The sequence below is a fragment of the Canis lupus genome, chromosome 26 (genome assembly GCF_011100685.1).
Source record: "Canis lupus familiaris isolate Mischka breed German Shepherd chromosome 26, alternate assembly UU_Cfam_GSD_1.0, whole genome shotgun sequence".
NCBI lineage: Eukaryota > Metazoa > Chordata > Mammalia > Carnivora > Canidae > Canis > Canis lupus.
Genome location: NC_049247.1, coordinates 4,798,014 through 4,814,293, shown reverse-complemented (window position 1 = coordinate 4,814,293; position 16,280 = coordinate 4,798,014). Strand labels below are relative to the sequence as shown.

The following is a 16,280-nucleotide window of genomic DNA, read 5'->3' as shown; positions in this document are numbered from 1 at the left end:
TTGTTTCAGCCCTTATGGTGGGCGAGTGTCTGTTTTTTGTGCTGAAGGAGGCTTGCTAGAGTGCAATGCTACTGTTAGTAATGAAGAATAGTTGAGAGTAAGAGCTAAGACAAACACCGCCATGCTGTGCATCTGTCTTGTGTGGCTCTCAGCCCTAATGGGCACAGCTCATTTGTGACCCTTGAACTCACGGTTCTTGCTGTTAGAGTGTCTAAAAGCTGGCCTTTCTTTATGGCAGTTTTGGAAGGTATGTTAGCATGTGCCCTCTGGGGAGAGATGGGCCCTAAAAAGCCTGGAAAGGGGAGAGGTAGGTATTTGTTTTCTTGAGACTTCCTCTTTGCCTAGGAATTCACTGCACTGAAATTTCTGGATCCCCTTGTGATCTGGATTGCCAGTGCAGCAGGGTGAGCCTCCCAGGTCTGACCTTGCTGCAGCTCAGAGGTGCTACCAGAACCAAAGGAGACCAGCACCACAGGAAGGCATTAGGGCAGAAGCGTCTATGGTATGCTCTGGGTCAGGCTGAAGGTTACAGTCCTCCTGGGTGGCTTGGGAGGAGGATGAAGATAGAGGATAAAAGTAATGGTGTCCGGAGCCCTGATGCCAAGTGCAGCGCTTGGGTCTGGGTGGTGGAGTTGAAATTAAGAGCTGCTGACCCTGTAGGGGAAAACACAGATGACACCCCCCGCTGGTGGCCAGACCTGGGTGACCAGCCCCCTGGGGATGGAAGGAAATGGGCGGTGACTGTGATGGGCTCTCATCTGGGCTCCAGGTGACCAGGAAAAGGTGAAGGAGTCAGACACCCTCTTGAAAGCATCACCGCGGGGAACCCTGGGCGGCGCAGCGGTTTGGCACCTGCCTTTGGCCCAGGGCGCGATCCTGGAGACCCGGGATCGAATCCCACATTGGGCTCCCGGTGCATGGAGCCTGCTTCTCCCTCTGCCTGTGTCTCTGCCTCTCTCTCTCTCTCTGTGACTATCATAAATAAATAAATTAAAAAAAAAAAAAAGAAAGAAAGAAAGCATCACCGCATGTAGAAGAGCATCTGTGGTGTCCCAGGGCCAATAGTCTCATCAGAGGGAAACCTTGGGAGGCCCCCTTGGTCAGCTCTCTGCCTCTGCTCAAGTGCACTGCTTTGCTCAGGTGAAGGCAGCCCCATGCATAGCCCTAGACTCTGGTGGGACCCTGCAGGGTGACCTCTGTTAGTTATGGTTCACTGTCTCTGGTCGACTTCCTGCTCTCCCCTGGGATCCCCTGGATCTCTTTAGGACCAGCAAGGACAGTGACAATGGTGAGCACAGTGGCTGCCCTGAGACCTGCTTGGGCTTTGTCCCTGCTGTTAGATACTTGTGGTTGCTCCTGGTTGGAGGCTTGCTTCTCAAAACTCCCAAGGGAGAGTTTGCTCATTGCAATGGCCTCTGTCTCAAAAAGCAAAAAAGGAGGGCTGTGGGGGAGGCCCTGACATTGAATTGCATGAATCTGCTCAGAGATGCTGAGTCCCTGAAGATGAGGTGAACATGAGGTCCCTGATGACAAGGGACCTTATATTTGGATCAGAATGAAAGAAAATAAACAAAAAACCTGAAGGAGAACCTTCAGTGGACACGCTGTGCTGGAATCTGCTGAGGGATGCATTCAGAGCAGAGAGTGGTGTCTGCATCTCCTGGGGGTGCTGCCGGACAGGCAGGGGCTTTTTAGGGGGCGTCGGGCGTGAGTGCTAGAGGCTGAGCATGGTGGCATCTGTGCGAGGACCTGCGCGAAGGAGAATAAAGGAAGCAGAAGCATTTCTTCTTGTTTTAACTAGGTCTGCAAGTATTTGAAGTCTCTGATTCCAGCCCTAGACGCCTCCCAGTGGGCAGCAAAGCCAGGGGTGTCAGGACAGCCCTTGAGTCCAGGATGCACCCTCCTGCTCCTGAAATTCTGCCTTTATAAGTTCCCTTCTTTGGGTCTTGGAGATTTTTTTTTGTATTGATAAATGTTTTTTAAATTTTTATTATTTTTTTGTTTCAACCTCTTCTGGGAGGGGCAATGTACATGTTCTATAACATTGTTCTGTCTTTGTTCTTTAGGGAGTCTGGGGGAGGGGAGGGAGGGAGGGAGGGAGGGGGGAGGGAGGGAGGGAGGAGGGAGGGGGGGGAGGGGAGGGAGGGCGGAGGGAGGGAGGGAGGAGGGGGAGGGAGGGAGGGAGGGGGCGGGAGGGAAGGCAGGAAGGAAGGAAGGAAGGCAGGAAGGAAGGAAGGAAGGAAGGAAGGAAGGGGGGGGGGGGGGGAGGGAGGGAGGGAGGGAGGGAGGGAGGGCGGGAGGAGGAGGGAGGGGGAGGAGGAGGAGGAGAGGAGGAGGAGGAGGAGGAGGGAGGGTGAGGAGAAGGCGGAAGGAGGACAGGAAGGAAGGAAGGAGGATGGGTCAGGAAGGAAGGAAGGCAGGTCTTCTTTCTTGCTTTCGTTCTTTCTTTCTTTCTTTCTTTCTTTCTTTCTTTCTTTCTTTCTTTCTTTCTTTCTTTCTTTCTTTCTTTCTTTCTTTCTTTCTTTCTTTCTTTCTTTCTTTCTTCTTTCTTTCTTTTAGGAAAAACTCACATGACATAAAATTGACCATTTTGAAGGGAACCATTCAATGGCATTTAGCACATTCGTGATGCGGCCTAGTCCAGAGCAAGCCTGTACCAGCTAGTTTAGCAGTTACTGCCCCTTCTCCCCACAGCGCCCCCAGCCCCTGGCAACAACCATCAGTCAGCTGTCTGGATGGATTTGCCTATTCTGGACGTTTTATGTAAATGGAATCACACAATATATGGCCTTTGGTGTCTGGTTTCTTCCACATTGATGGATGTTGTTGAGGTTTATCCACATTGTAGTGGACATCATCAGTGCTAAGTTCCTTTTTATGACTGAATTGTGTTCCTCTTTTTTAAAAAAAATTTATTTATTTATTTGAGAGTGAGTGAGAAAGAGAGAGAGAGAGAGAGAGAGAGAGAGAAAGAGCACAAACAGGGGGAGCAGCAGGCAGAGGGAGAGGGAGAAGCAGACTCCCTGCTAAGCAGGGAGCCTGATGCAGGACTGGGTTCCCAGACTCTGGGATCATGACCTGAGCCAAAGGCAGATGCTTCACCGACTGAGCCACCCAGGCAACCCGATCATGTTCCTTTTGATGTACCTGTGGAAGAGGGTCCCCAGGACCTCACTGGGCATTGCTCGCTCGTTGGTCCATACACCTCTGGGAAGCAGAGGGACCTCATTCTCCCTTATAGCCAAGCATGTGCCCACCCTGTGCCGTGTTTGTGCTCAGACTTGGAAGTCCAAGCATATCCTTTGCCTCTTATTTCTACCTGGTTAAGGCACGACAAGCAGAGGACACTCCATGGCTCTGCCTTCCTCCTTGTTGTTCTGTAGCCATGGCCCCAGCTCATCCACGGGCAAGTCCCAAGGCTGCTGTTCAAGAACTTGGATGATGCCCTGGAATCCCCTCTGTTACAGAGGAGGAGACACACTCAGGTTCATTGCAGCAGAGGGTCATTTTAGGAGCAGGGAACAAATGGAAAACAGTCAGGTTGTGAGCTGGCCTTTTCTCAGTGCCAGAGCACGTGGGTCCTTGGGTTCTACCAATAACATGCCAGGCATTCCCTGGCCACACTATCCTGCCTGGATGCTGTGTTTATTTTCCTCCCAATGAAGGCATGCCCCATCATTCCTTTTCCCCGCATGGCCAGGGCTGCCCGCTTCCTCCTCAGGGACCCCAGTACGCTAGCTGTGTGTGCTCCCTCCAGCTCATGGGGACCTCTCCCCATCTCCAGGTGAAGAGCAGGCCGTGCAGATTCCATCCATTCACACCTGCCCAGACACACCTGCTTCCATTCCATCACTTGTGGCCCCTGAAGCAGATAGCGATCTGGTTCCCAGTGTGTTGACGAAACAGAAAACTAATGTGCTTGCCAAAATGCTGGGGCTCCTACTTCCAGGTGCTTGTAAAAATAATAGGACACTTAGTTTTCAAAGGAAAGCCATTCACTGCCTGTCTTCGCTGTGTCTCCCAGAGGAAAGGGGAGGCCTGCTCTGGCTCCGTATTTTTTACCACTGTCTTGAACTAAAGTGGTCTCATACATGTATACATCTTTTTCCTACCCCACAGAATTAAGGCAGCAGCAGGTGTGAAAATATCGGCCGTGCGAGTCAGCAGCGAGCAGCAGTGGGCAGTCCAGGAGGACATAGACGGCAGTGGCGAGCAGATGACAGCTACCCTAACCTGTGTGGGCCACCACCCCGACACGCAGAGCAGGTGAGCACTGACTTCCCTGTGCGCGGTCTGGCCATGGTGGGGCTGGGGTGGCTGCAAAAGTTGATAGCAGAATAATTTGCGCATAAATGAAGTGATGCCTCTGCCTTTAATGGCAATGTGTTCCTTTCGCTCAGCAGCACTGCTTTCTCGTTTGGCTTCCGAATGGCTCCATTATGGGGCTGCGCTGCTGTGGGAGGCTTTTATTCTTCACGCTCTTTATACACCAATGATCCAATTAGGTTGAGCAGTCTCAAAAATTACCTGAACTCGCATATGTGCAGGGTTCGAGAACTGTATTTTAGGAATTTATTATTATTAGTGTTATTGTTTGCACCGAAGACTGAAGAATGAAATGAGGATCATAGAAATGATTTAAGAGGCAAGGGGGAAATGTACCTTTCTATGAACAAACGGAGGGTGGCTAGAGCGACTGAGTAATTGTCTCTTAGTGCTTAAATGCAGTCATTTTGCAGATATCACACCTGGGTATTGGTGTAATGGATGCCGAGTGTGAAGTCAGATGAACTTGGCGTTGTGGCAGGCACTTGTCCTCTCCAGCTCAGATACTGCCTGTGGGTTTCATGGGGCTGCACTCACTAGGTGGTGGTGGTGGGGGTGGGTCACTGCTAGTCACCATGCATTAGGACTCCAGAAAGGCAGAGGGAGCTGTCCCCACTGTGGCAACAGCCTTCTCTATTGAGGGGTCAGGCCAATGAGCCACTAGACATGTAACCCCAGCCCCTGCCTTCAAGCCACAATGGTTCACACTTCATTCAGCCAGGATGAGACTCTGAGGCCTCAGCTGAGCAGGTGAGCCCCTTGCAGATCTCTTGTCACCTTCCATCATCATACCCTGTTCTCTTTTCTGTCTCTTCTAGTATTTATTTTTTATTTTTTATTTTTTTAAAATATGCTCTTTTTTTTTCCCAACAAGGAGCTTTGGGTTTTTTTTTTTTTTTAAGATTTTATTTATTTATGAGAGAGAGAGAGAGAGAGAGAGAGAGGCAGAGACACAGGCAGAGGGAGAAGCAGGCTCCACGCAGAGAGCCTGACATGGGACTTGATCCTGGGACCCCAGGATCACACCCTGGGCCAAAGGCAGGTGCTTAAACCGCTGAGCCACCCGGGCTGCCCTCTTCTAGTATTTAAACTCACAGAGATCCACAGTGTTAGGCCCTAAGGGGGTACCCTGTAAACATACTGGGTGTGGGTGGGCGGGTGGGCTCCTGAGGCTCGGAGAGATTGAGGGAAGCTTGTTTCCTCCAGTGGAGTCCTGCACTGAGTGCTCCCTGCCTGGGTAACCCCAGCCAGCCTTAACCAGAACCCTCTCCTACCTGCTTTTGAAGATCTTTTTCTTTCTGTCTTTCTTTTTTAAAAATCTTTTATTTAATTTATTCATGAGAGACACAGAGAGAGGCAGAGACACAGGCAGAGGGAGAAGCAGGCTCTTCACAGGGAGCCCAATGTGGGACTCAAGTCGGGATCCCAGGATCATGCCCTGAGTGGACACTCAGCTGCTGAGCCACCCACACGTCCCATGAAGATCTCTTTCAAAGAGAAAGGAGTGAGTGGTCACGCTCCTCCTGTTAGGAATATTGCTGACTCCAGACTCAACATTCTGATTATCCTCCTCTCTATCCCTTGATGGAGCTTTTTGTCCGCAACCTTGCATGGTGCATGATTTCACTGGAAGTCTATCTCCCTGCTGAGTGTTCCCACATCCCAAATTGTCAGTATATGGGGAGAGCCTAGGATTTTTATATTGGCTCATGTGCTTTCATCTGCAAGTACTAGGATACCCACCGAAACATGGCTGCTGCAACACAGTTTTATCATCTCACTTGGCAAGAAACTTAGGAGCAGGTAGTTGGCTGCTGACTAATCTGGCAGCAAAGATGGTGTCACCCGGGTGTGTCCTGTCTTCCTCTCTGTAGTACCTAGCTCCCTGAATGTCATCCTTCATCTTCATCTTGCTCAAAATCACAAGGTGGCTGTAGCAGTTCCAGGCATTACCAGCTCACCCAATTGTTCACTAATATGGGAAGGGAGAGCTGCTTCTCCTGTGTACCTCTTTTTTGTCAGGGAAAAAGTCCTGGAAGTTGTCTCTTTAGATCTCATGGAGGAGCGATGGGCCCCTGCTTTTGCCCAAGAAGTAGTCTGGGAAAGCAAACACCTGGCCCTGTTTTGGAGAGTTGTAGTGGGGGTGTCTTTGTTATAAAGGAAGAAGGGTGGGAGAAGGTGGTCAGCTAGCACTGCTGACCACTCTCTTCAAACGTGGTGCCTGCCAAGGGTTGTGGCTTCATCTCTGTTTTGCGCTGGGGCTCCAGACTCCCTCTGGGTTGCTGAAGTGTTGGTCAGGTAGGCTTTTTTGGGCTGAAGCCCAAGCGAAAAGGAGTCTTGGGTTCCTCATGCAGATGGAGCTGTTACCAGGGGCGTCTGGATCCAGATGCCAAGTGGCGTCTTTAGTGCCCTGGCCCCTGTCTTTTTGGGTTGGCAACATCTCCAGCAGGATCTTCCCTCCTGGTGGCAGGTCGGCCACCAGCAGCTCCCCAACGTCCATCCTGCTGTTGCGGTCACTTCAGGGAGGATGCTGCTTTTCCCTGTCAGGTCCACTGGCTCTGTTTGGTCTAGTTTGAATCATGGAGCTACCAGAACCAATCTCTGTGGCCACGCACCTGAATGACATGGACTTAGAGGATGGGCACGTGTTCTGGGGGATGGATGGTGGGGGTGAGGAGACAGAAATGAGAGGGGGCCTTGTGGTTACCACAGTCCTGCTCTACTGGAGAGGCCCGAATGGAATGTTTGGACTTACACCCTCTGAAATCACCATTTGAGTATATATACATCTTGGGGATAGATTTTCCTTGACTTAAAATGGGGTTAGCTCCTGATAGACCTGTTGTAAGATGAAAATATCATGAGTCAAAAATGCATTTATCAGACCTGACCTATGGGACACCACAGCTTAGCCTGGCCCACCTAATTCATGCTCAGAGCACTGATATGAGCTCCTGTTGGGCAAAATCATCTACTACAAAGTCTGTTTTATGAGGAAGTGTTGACTCTACCATATAATTTACTGAGGACTGCACCGACAGTGACAAACAGAATGGCTGTGTAGGTGCAGGTTGTAGTCAGTGACCCTGGTGATCACATGACTGATGAGGCTCTGTGTTTGTTGCCCAGCATCATGGGAGAGGATGGGGCCACAGATCGTGAGATCCAGGACGAGATCCAGATTCAAAATTCCAAGTATGCTTCCTTCTGAATGCATGTTCCTTTTACATCATCATGAAGTCGAATGGTTGCAAGTCAAGCTTTCCTGTGTGAAAAGGGTCTGTACGAGGGCAGTATCTGTGGTCTAGATGTAGGAAATTGACTTTTTGAAATATTTGATCATGTGATGATGTTTTAAATTGAAGATAAAACATAGGCTGTGGTTATCACTTTTGATAAAGTTATAGGAGAAGAAAAGTCACTACATAGGCAGAGTTACATAATGATGAGATGCCCTCCTGTCCAGTGTCCTCCTCATTCTTCTCCACTTTGGTGTTTGACCTCCCTGGGGCTGTAGGAAGGACGGGATTGATGCTTTGGCATGACAATTTATACTTATCTAATAACTCTCTAAAATTCATTCCATAATCTAAATAAATAATTGCTTCTTTTTGTACTTTGCTGTTGAATTGTGATGTCAAATGAGGTGTGAAATACAAGCTCATGGACCGTGTTTGCCAGCTAACAAAGTGAATATATGAATATATCCCTAACAAAACATCCCTCAGAAAGCTGTAATCTCTGAATTGTGACAACCTTGGGTGGAATAGAGTTTTTAATAGAATATAATGTACAAACTGCCTGAAATTCTGTGATAAGAATTAAAAATGTGTCATATGGGAAGGCCCGATGCGCTCAGTTAGAAAGGCAGTAAAAGGTCTTAATTTAAAATATTTTAATGAACGCTCATTGTGAGGAAATGTGAATAATAAAGATGAAAACCGCAAGATAAAGAGTAGCGTTACCAAAGGAGGAGAGAAGAGATTAGAAAAATAAGGAAATTTGAAAGTGTTGGGAACAGATAACACGGCACTAATGGAAGGTGGCTGCCAGGTGGTTTGCATGGAGACCACGCGTGGTCTGAGCTGGAGACAAGGTTGCTCCTTGAATGGTTTCTGTCTGGTTGTCGGGACCCAAATCTCTGAGAAAATAAGCTGCAACTTTTTCTGTGGTCAGAAATCACAATACAGAGCTCATTCTCACCTAAACTACTGGAGAAAAGCTCAGTGATGTACCACAGGAGTTTGTGCCTCTCCATAAGATAGGAAAGCAAAAACCCCCAAATAGTTTTCTTTAAAGAAATAGACACACCCCGTAAACTCAGCTCAAGGTGAAATCAAGACCAAGGTCAGATGTTTACTGTGGAGTGTTACCTGTTTGAAAATCTGGAGCTGATCTTCCAGGAGTTCTTTGCCTGCTCTCATCCAGAAAATCCTAGGCAAATGAAGGGATTGCCCTCCTGAGTGACCGGACTAATTCATTGGTTTTTCTGAAATTCAGCTGTTAAACATGAAACCACACTGTTAGTATAAGAAAACCACTGTGTCAAGTGTCATTATATGAATTCAGGAAACACCAGTATAAATGATTCACTGCACTTCAGGATTCCTTTTTATTTTTAGAAGAAGGACAAAGGAAGTTCAGTGGTGGTAGCAGCCTCCTCTGCCTTTACATATGAGTGGTGTTTCCTACCTGATTCTGTTGGTCAGTTTCTTTCCTTCTTCTTCTTCTTTTTTTTAAAGGTTTTATTTCTTTATTCATGAGAGAGACACACAGAGAGAGAGAGAGAGAGAGAGAGAGAGAGAGGCAGAGACACAGGCAGAGAGAGAAGTAGGTTCCATGCAGGGAGCCTGATGTGGGACTCGATCCCGGAACTCCAGGATCATGCCCTGTGCTGAAGGCAGGCGCTAAACTGCTGAGCCACGCAGGCATCACTTTTTTTTAAAAAAATATATTATTTATTTATTCATGAGAGACACAGAGAGGCAGAGACATAGGTGGGAGTGTGACCCTGCTGACACCTTGATTTTGGAGCTCTAGCTTCCAGAACTATGAAAGAATAAATTTCTATTGCTGTAGGCTGTTAAGTTTGGGATGGTTTGTTATAGCAGCTATAGGAAACTAATACAGGGGCTTAATGACTACTTGCTGAATGCATAAATCAAGACTTCTCAATCCTGGATGCATATCAAAATAGCCTGGAGGTCCTTAACAAGTACACATCCCTCATACTTTACACTTCAGTGGGTCACAGGCATTGATGTTGTAAAGACCCTCCAGGTCATTTTTTAAAAAAGATTTGTTTATTTGAGAGAGTGAGTACAGAAGCAGGAGTCGCAGAGGGAGAGGGAGAAAGAATCTGAAGCATACTCTGCTCTGAGTGCGGAGCCCGACTTGGGGCTCGATCTCACAACTGTGAGATCATGACCTGAGCCAAAACCAAGAGTCAGATGCTCAACCTACTGTTCCCTTGCAGGTGATCTTAATGTGTAGCCAGAGTTGGGAATTAGTGGGATACAGGAATGAATTAAATAGTACTGAATTCAAACACCATTAAGAAGATAAAAGTTGTTTATTTTTAACAGTTTTAGGATTTGAAAATTGTGGATTTAGAAATACACAATTGTTAGATCTACAATAAAATTTGAAACTGGGCAGCTAGAAATCTCTCAGTAGCAGCTGCCAGGATAGTTCTAAACCAGGATTTAAGGTATAGAAACACATCATGTGCTGGATCTGTCTGTAATTCATTCTACAAAGTGACAACAGGGTTTGCCTATGGGAAATGAAGGGCTCGTCCCCCACCCCCAAAAGGGATCAGGCCAGCCAAGAAAAGGAAAAGAGAAATATTTTAAAAACATGCCATCTCTTTTTCTAGCCAGTGTGAAACTCCGTGAATTTATACTGCTGGCTAGTTTCAGCATAGGTATGTTAGAAGTCTTCTTACTTTGAAAGTAATAGATGTTCAATTGTAGAAAATTTAGAAGATACATCAAATAAGATGGAGAAGATAAAAATCATCCCTGAACCTACGTATGATTCAAAGGTAACCATTGTTTTTTTTTTGTTTTTTTTTTTAAATTTTTTATTTATTTATGATAGGCACACAGTGAGAGAGAGAGAGAGGCAGAGACACAGGCAGAGGGAGAAGCAGGCTCCATGCACCGGGAGCCCGACGTGGGATTCGATCCCGGGTCTCCAGGATTGCGCCCTGGGCCAAAGGCAGGCGCTAACCGCTGCGCCACCCAGGGATCCCCTGTTTTGTTTTTTTTTTTAAAGATTTATTTATTTATTTATGATAGAGAGAGAGAGAGAGAGAGAGAGAGAGAGAGAGAGGCAGAGAGGCAGAGACACAGGAGGAGGGAGAAGCAGGCTCCATGCCGGGAGCCCAACATGGGACTCATTCCCGGGACTCCAGAATCGCGCCCTGGGCCAAAGGCAGGCGCCAAACCACTGAGCCACTCAGGGATCCCCGGTAACCATTGTTAATATTTTGATGAATATAGTCATATGTATGTGTTTACACGTATGTGGATGTACACAAATATGTTATTTTTGCCAATACTAGAGTTTGTAGCTTTGAAAGGTGTTTTCTCTCACAATGTAGAATAAATATATGGCAATATCTTTTCAGGTTGTTAAATATTTGAAACAAAAATTATCAGCCCCTTTGAAAAACTAATGAAAGGGGCAGACTGTCTTTCTCCCAAAATACAATTATGCACACATACAAAACCTTTTCCAGCAAATAAACACTCACAGAGCCTTTCAATGAACCTGTAGTTTTAAGTGTAATATTTAATAGTGGTATAATATTCTATTGATATTATAGATCTGTTTACTTACCATGTTTCATTTTTTCCTCCTTTTAAACATTCTTTTTACATTCTTTAAAAATGTAAGATGCCTTTTGAGTACTTCTGTGGTCAGTCTTCAGGAAGGAGTGCTAGAAACGAGTGGGTAGGTCACAAGATACGATGAAGTTTTAAATTTTTGATGATGTGAAATTTTTTTTGCCGATTTACACTGCCAGCTGTGTGTGAGAGTGCCCTGTTCCTGGTTCCTTTGTCAACACTAGGCATTGCCTCAAGAGGATAATTTCATAATTGGAATATGGCTATGTTCTTGTAGGCTTAATTTCCACTGACTTGATTTTTGGTGAAATCTGAGTTTTCCCCCTTGTTTGTCTGCAAATGTCTCTCTGCTTTGTTGTGTTTCGTTTATTATGATTATATTTTCACTTTAGCCATGTTTTAGGTTTTGTGTTGTCGAATCTCTCGTAATTGTTATTCAAGTGAAGGACTCCCACCTGGAGGAGGGGTGGTGCAGGATGCCTAAAAACCCACCCATCAGCCTAGCCTCTGAGTGATGTCAGAGATGACCAGAACCAGACCCCAGTGCAAGTGGTAAAGTTAGATTTTACTTGGAAACTGTTGCAGAAAAGGGAAAAGATACCTGCATGTAATCTGTAGAGCTTGTGGGAATTTATAGCTGAGGAGCAGAGTTGAGGTGGGGTGGGGTCAGTAGATGACATGTGACTAAGAGGGGTTATCTTGGGATCCCTGGGTGGCGCAGCAGTTTAGCGCCTGCCTTTGGCCCAGGGCACGATCCTGGAGACCCGGGATCGAATCCCACGTCGGGCTCCCGGTGCATGGAGCCTGCTTCTCCCTCTGCCTATGTCTCTGCCTCTCTCTCTCTGTGTGACTATCATAAATAAATAAAAAAAAATTAAAAAAAAAAGGGGTTATCTTGGGTAAGAGGCAGTCCTGGCCAGACTGCCCCAACCAGAGTCTTGCTGAGGGCAGGCCCCAGTGAGCAGACATCAAGGGTGGGCTTGAGGAATTTGATTAGAATATAGAGAGTAATCAGATATCAGGGATGGGGCATCGGGCTCTGAAGGTGTGGCAAGAACAGAAACAAGTTTGGAGGGAGGGGGCATTCAGAGGAGCCCATGTCCAGTCTGGTTAAGGAGAGAGTCTTTGTCACTGACTGTGTGGAGCAGTGCCCACTGCTGGTCTGGTAAAGACGAGTACTGTGAGTGACTGCTGGACCTTTATTGTCTTCAGCCACTGTGGTATGGACTTAATTTCTTACCAGGCATAATGAAGTCTATGCTGACTGATACAAAGAACTTTCAAATACACGTTTTACAAATAGACTTTTCCAAGCACTTGTAGGTTACAGCAGAATTGAGCAGAAGTTATAGAGAATTCTCATACTTCTCCTGGCACAGCGTCCCCCATTATTAACATCCTGCAATAGTGTGGTACATTTGTTTTTATTGATGAACCAATACTGATATATTTTTTTAAAGATTATTTATTTATTTATTTATTTATAGTACAAGTAGGGGGGAGGCAGAGGGAGAGGGGGAGAGAAAATCTTAAGCAGATTCCCCACTGAATGTAGAGCCCAATGCCAGGCTTGATCTCATTACCCTGAGATCATGACCTGAGCTGAAATCAAGAGTCAGATACTTAACCCACTGAGCCACCCAGGTGCCCTCTGATATATTCTTTTTAACAAAGTATGTGGTATAGTATGTGGTAGGATTCACTCTTGGTGTTGTGCATTCTGTGGGTTTAGACAAATGTATAATGATGTGTGTCTACCATTCCAGTATCAAAAATAATAGTTCCGTGGCCCTAAAAGTTCTCTGTGCTCCAGCCTATTTATCTCTTTCTCCCTCCTCTAGAATCCCTGGCAACCACTGATCTTTTATTGTCTCCATAGTTGTGCCTTTTCCAAAATGTCATATAGTTGGAATCATACAATCTGTTGCCTTTCCAGACTGGCTTCTTTCACTAAGTAATATGCATTTAAGTTTCCTTTGCATCTTTTCATGGCTTGATAGCTTATTTATTTTCAGCATTGAATAATATTCCATTGTCTGGATCTACCACAGTTTATTTATCCATCACCTACTGAAGGACATCTTTGTTGCTTCCAAGTTTTGGCAATTATGAATAATGCTGCTATAAACATCCATGTGCTAGCTTTTGTGCAGACATAAGTTTCTAGCCTCTTTGGGTAAATACCAATAAGTGTGATTGTTGGATCGTATGGTAAGAGTATGTTTAGTTTTTCATGAAGCTGCCAAACTGTCTTGCAAAGTGGCTCTGCCACTGTGCATTCTCATCAGTAGTGTGTAGGAGTTCCACTGCTCCACATCCTCATTAGCATTTGGTGCTGCCGTGTTCTGGATAGTGGCCATTCTGATAGGTATGCAGTGGTATCTTATTACTGTTTTAATTTTCAGTTCCCTAATAACATATGATGTTTAATATCTTCTCATAGGCTTATTTTTCATCTGTATATCTTCTCTGGTGTGTGTTCAGATTTTTTGCCCATTTGTTAATCGGGTTGTTTGTTCTCTTACTGTTGTGTGTTAAGAGGTCTTTGGTATTTTAGATACCACTCCATTATTGGTTATGTGCTTCGCAAATATCCTCTTCTTTTTGTTTTTTAATTTTTATTTATTTATGATAGTCACAGAGAGAGAGAGAGAGAGAGGCAGAGACACAGGCAGAGGGAGAAGCAGGCTCCATGCACCGGGAGCCCGATGTGGGATTCGATCCCGGGTCTCCAGGATCACGCCCCGAGCCAAAGGCAGGCGTTAAACCGCTGCGCCACCCAGGGATCCCCCAAATATCCTCTTCTAATCTGTGGCTTCTCTTTTCATCCTCCTTTTCAGATAAACATTTTGAGTTGTGATACCATGTGTGGAATAAATTCATAGGTTTCAAGGTGACTATATTTAGGTGACTCAGAAGTTTCCCTAATTCCCAAGATGGCTGGTTTGGGGCAGAAAAATCCATATTTGGGTATTCTGATGTGTTTGGAAAAAAGTGTGTCTTTCTTTATGATTCTGAGTCTTCCTGCTGACCAGGAGGGCCTTTATGGTTGAGGACTTCGTCCCTGGCAATGTACATACAGCCTCACACAGCTCATTCCTACTGTGTCCCTGTGGCCACCTGTAGCCTTCCCTCACTAGTCCATTCTGCTACTAGCTGCCAGACTAATCATAAAACACCACTTTTTTTGAGACCTTGTGGTTCTCTGTGGCCTGTCTCAGCAAGTATAAACAATTGGCTAGGCTTTTACAGTCCTTTTTAGAAGGAGGTCTCTGTCGAGTTGCTGAGAATTCTGGTGCAAGAGATAGATGCTTAGACAGTAAGGAGGTAGCACTCTGCACAGTAATAGGTCAGGAGACCAAGTGCAATGGGATAAAGAAGAGGACACAATGAGTTCTGTAGGGAGGGATCCTGGAAGGCATCTCAGAGGTGGTGACATTGGAACTCATCCTTAAAGGATGAGTAGGAGTTTAAAAGTGTTTAAAAATAAACATGTCTAGGAAGGGGACCTATTATGCCATTCTTTATATAACATTAACACTGTGTTGTGTTAGACTTCCAGAATAGTCTTTAATGCAAAATTTTGATAGTGGTTGGTTAGTCTCGGGGTATGGAGCTTCTGTATTGGGTGGTCCTGGATGGGACATTTTGAGTAGTCTAGAAGAGGTACCAGTGCGGGAGGCATTTGCGGGGCTTATGCAAAGCAGATCCTACCATATACAATGCCTATGCTGTAGACTATTTCCCTTAAATATAAAAATATCCCTGGGGGTCCCTGAGTGGCTCATCAGTTTGGCCCTGCCCTCAGCCCAGGGCGTGATCCTGGAGTTCTGGGATCGAGTCCCACATCGGCCTCCCTGCATGGGGCCTGCTTCTCCCTCTGCCTGTGTCTCTCCCTCTCTCTCTATGTCTCTCATGAATAAATAAATAAAATTAAAAAAAATATCCCTGTGAATAAGGTAGCACTATTAGCCCTACTTCCAGATGGAGAAAGTGAGACTCAGAGATATCGGGCCTACAGTTGCATAGCTATGACTGGTGGGTCTGGGATTGACCAGTCTTCAAGATTCTTGAATGGTGCCTGGGACATAGTAGGCACTCAACGGTTAGATGTCAGTAATTCTAAGCTCAAGACTCCTTTCTCAGCACCAGAATTACTTCCAAAAAAGAAGAGGATGGTGCCAAAGAAAAACACTGCCAAAGGTCAACCCTTTGGCAAGATTTTGGTGCCTTCTCCAGATCTCCAATTTAAGCTCCTTTGTTCAAGACTATGGAAGCTCAGCCTTAATCACCACATTGCCGGATTCATGCACTGAAAGTCCTTTGTGAAATAGGAATGGAGAAGAGTTTCTCTTAGAAATTCCAAGTGTCATTTAGGTTCTGACATGCCCTTTCTTACTGAGTGCAGATTTTATTTCTACTGTGAAATTTATCTTTTGTAGTTCCCTTATGCAGGCAGAAATGGAGCCAGAGGAAATTGGAGGTTTTCTTTACAAAGGTCTGTCAGCACGATGGTTTTAAATCAGAGACCTGACACCAGATTTCTGGCGGGCAGTTGATGAAACCAAGCAGGGAAAATTGGCAAAGTTGATGCTAATGGGGATGACTCTTTATTTGGCCTTTTAATTGGTATTTGCTTGTCAGAAATCTCAGCTGCTCCATCAGATCATTTTATTCTTATGTCATTATTTTGATGTATTTACTTACTTTGACATATTTATTATTAGGACATGATATGTGTCATGAGCAAATTGATCATTGAAACCATGAAACTTTCCTCAGATCCGGTGCCAGTCTTTGACAGAAGCAATCAAATGAATCTTTGAGTGGTTGTCTCTCCCTCCTAAATCCCATCCCCCCCACAAAAACCCTTTCTTTCTCAAAGTACCCTGCAGAAAATTTTCTGTGATTTCAAAGTATTCATTTAATATAACTTGCCTCCATGAAGCATCAGTTCTTGCACTATGCCTTTAAACCTAAATAAAAGTGGCATGCCCAGATATCATTCCCTTCCTCGTGAGAGGAAACCTCAGTGCCTTTGAAAGGACATTTCATTTGATTTTAAGCAGTCCCAGGGCCAATCTCCTATGTGGCTTTTTG

The 16,280-nt window shown here is 45.7% G+C and overlaps 1 protein-coding gene across 4 annotated transcripts in view; it reads left to right on the top strand.

Moving 5' to 3' along the window:
* The window catches only part of TMEM132B (transmembrane protein 132B), a 409,478-nt gene that overhangs the window by 228,675 nt on the left and 164,523 nt on the right, over positions 1-16,280 (top strand). For all 4 annotated transcript variants that reach the window (XM_038574739.1, XM_038574742.1, XM_038574741.1 and 1 more), the window contains one exon: positions 4,120-4,266. In XM_038574739.1, the coding sequence (XP_038430667.1) occupies positions 4,120-4,266 (147 nt within the window). The remainder of the gene's footprint in view (positions 1-4,119; positions 4,267-16,280) is intronic.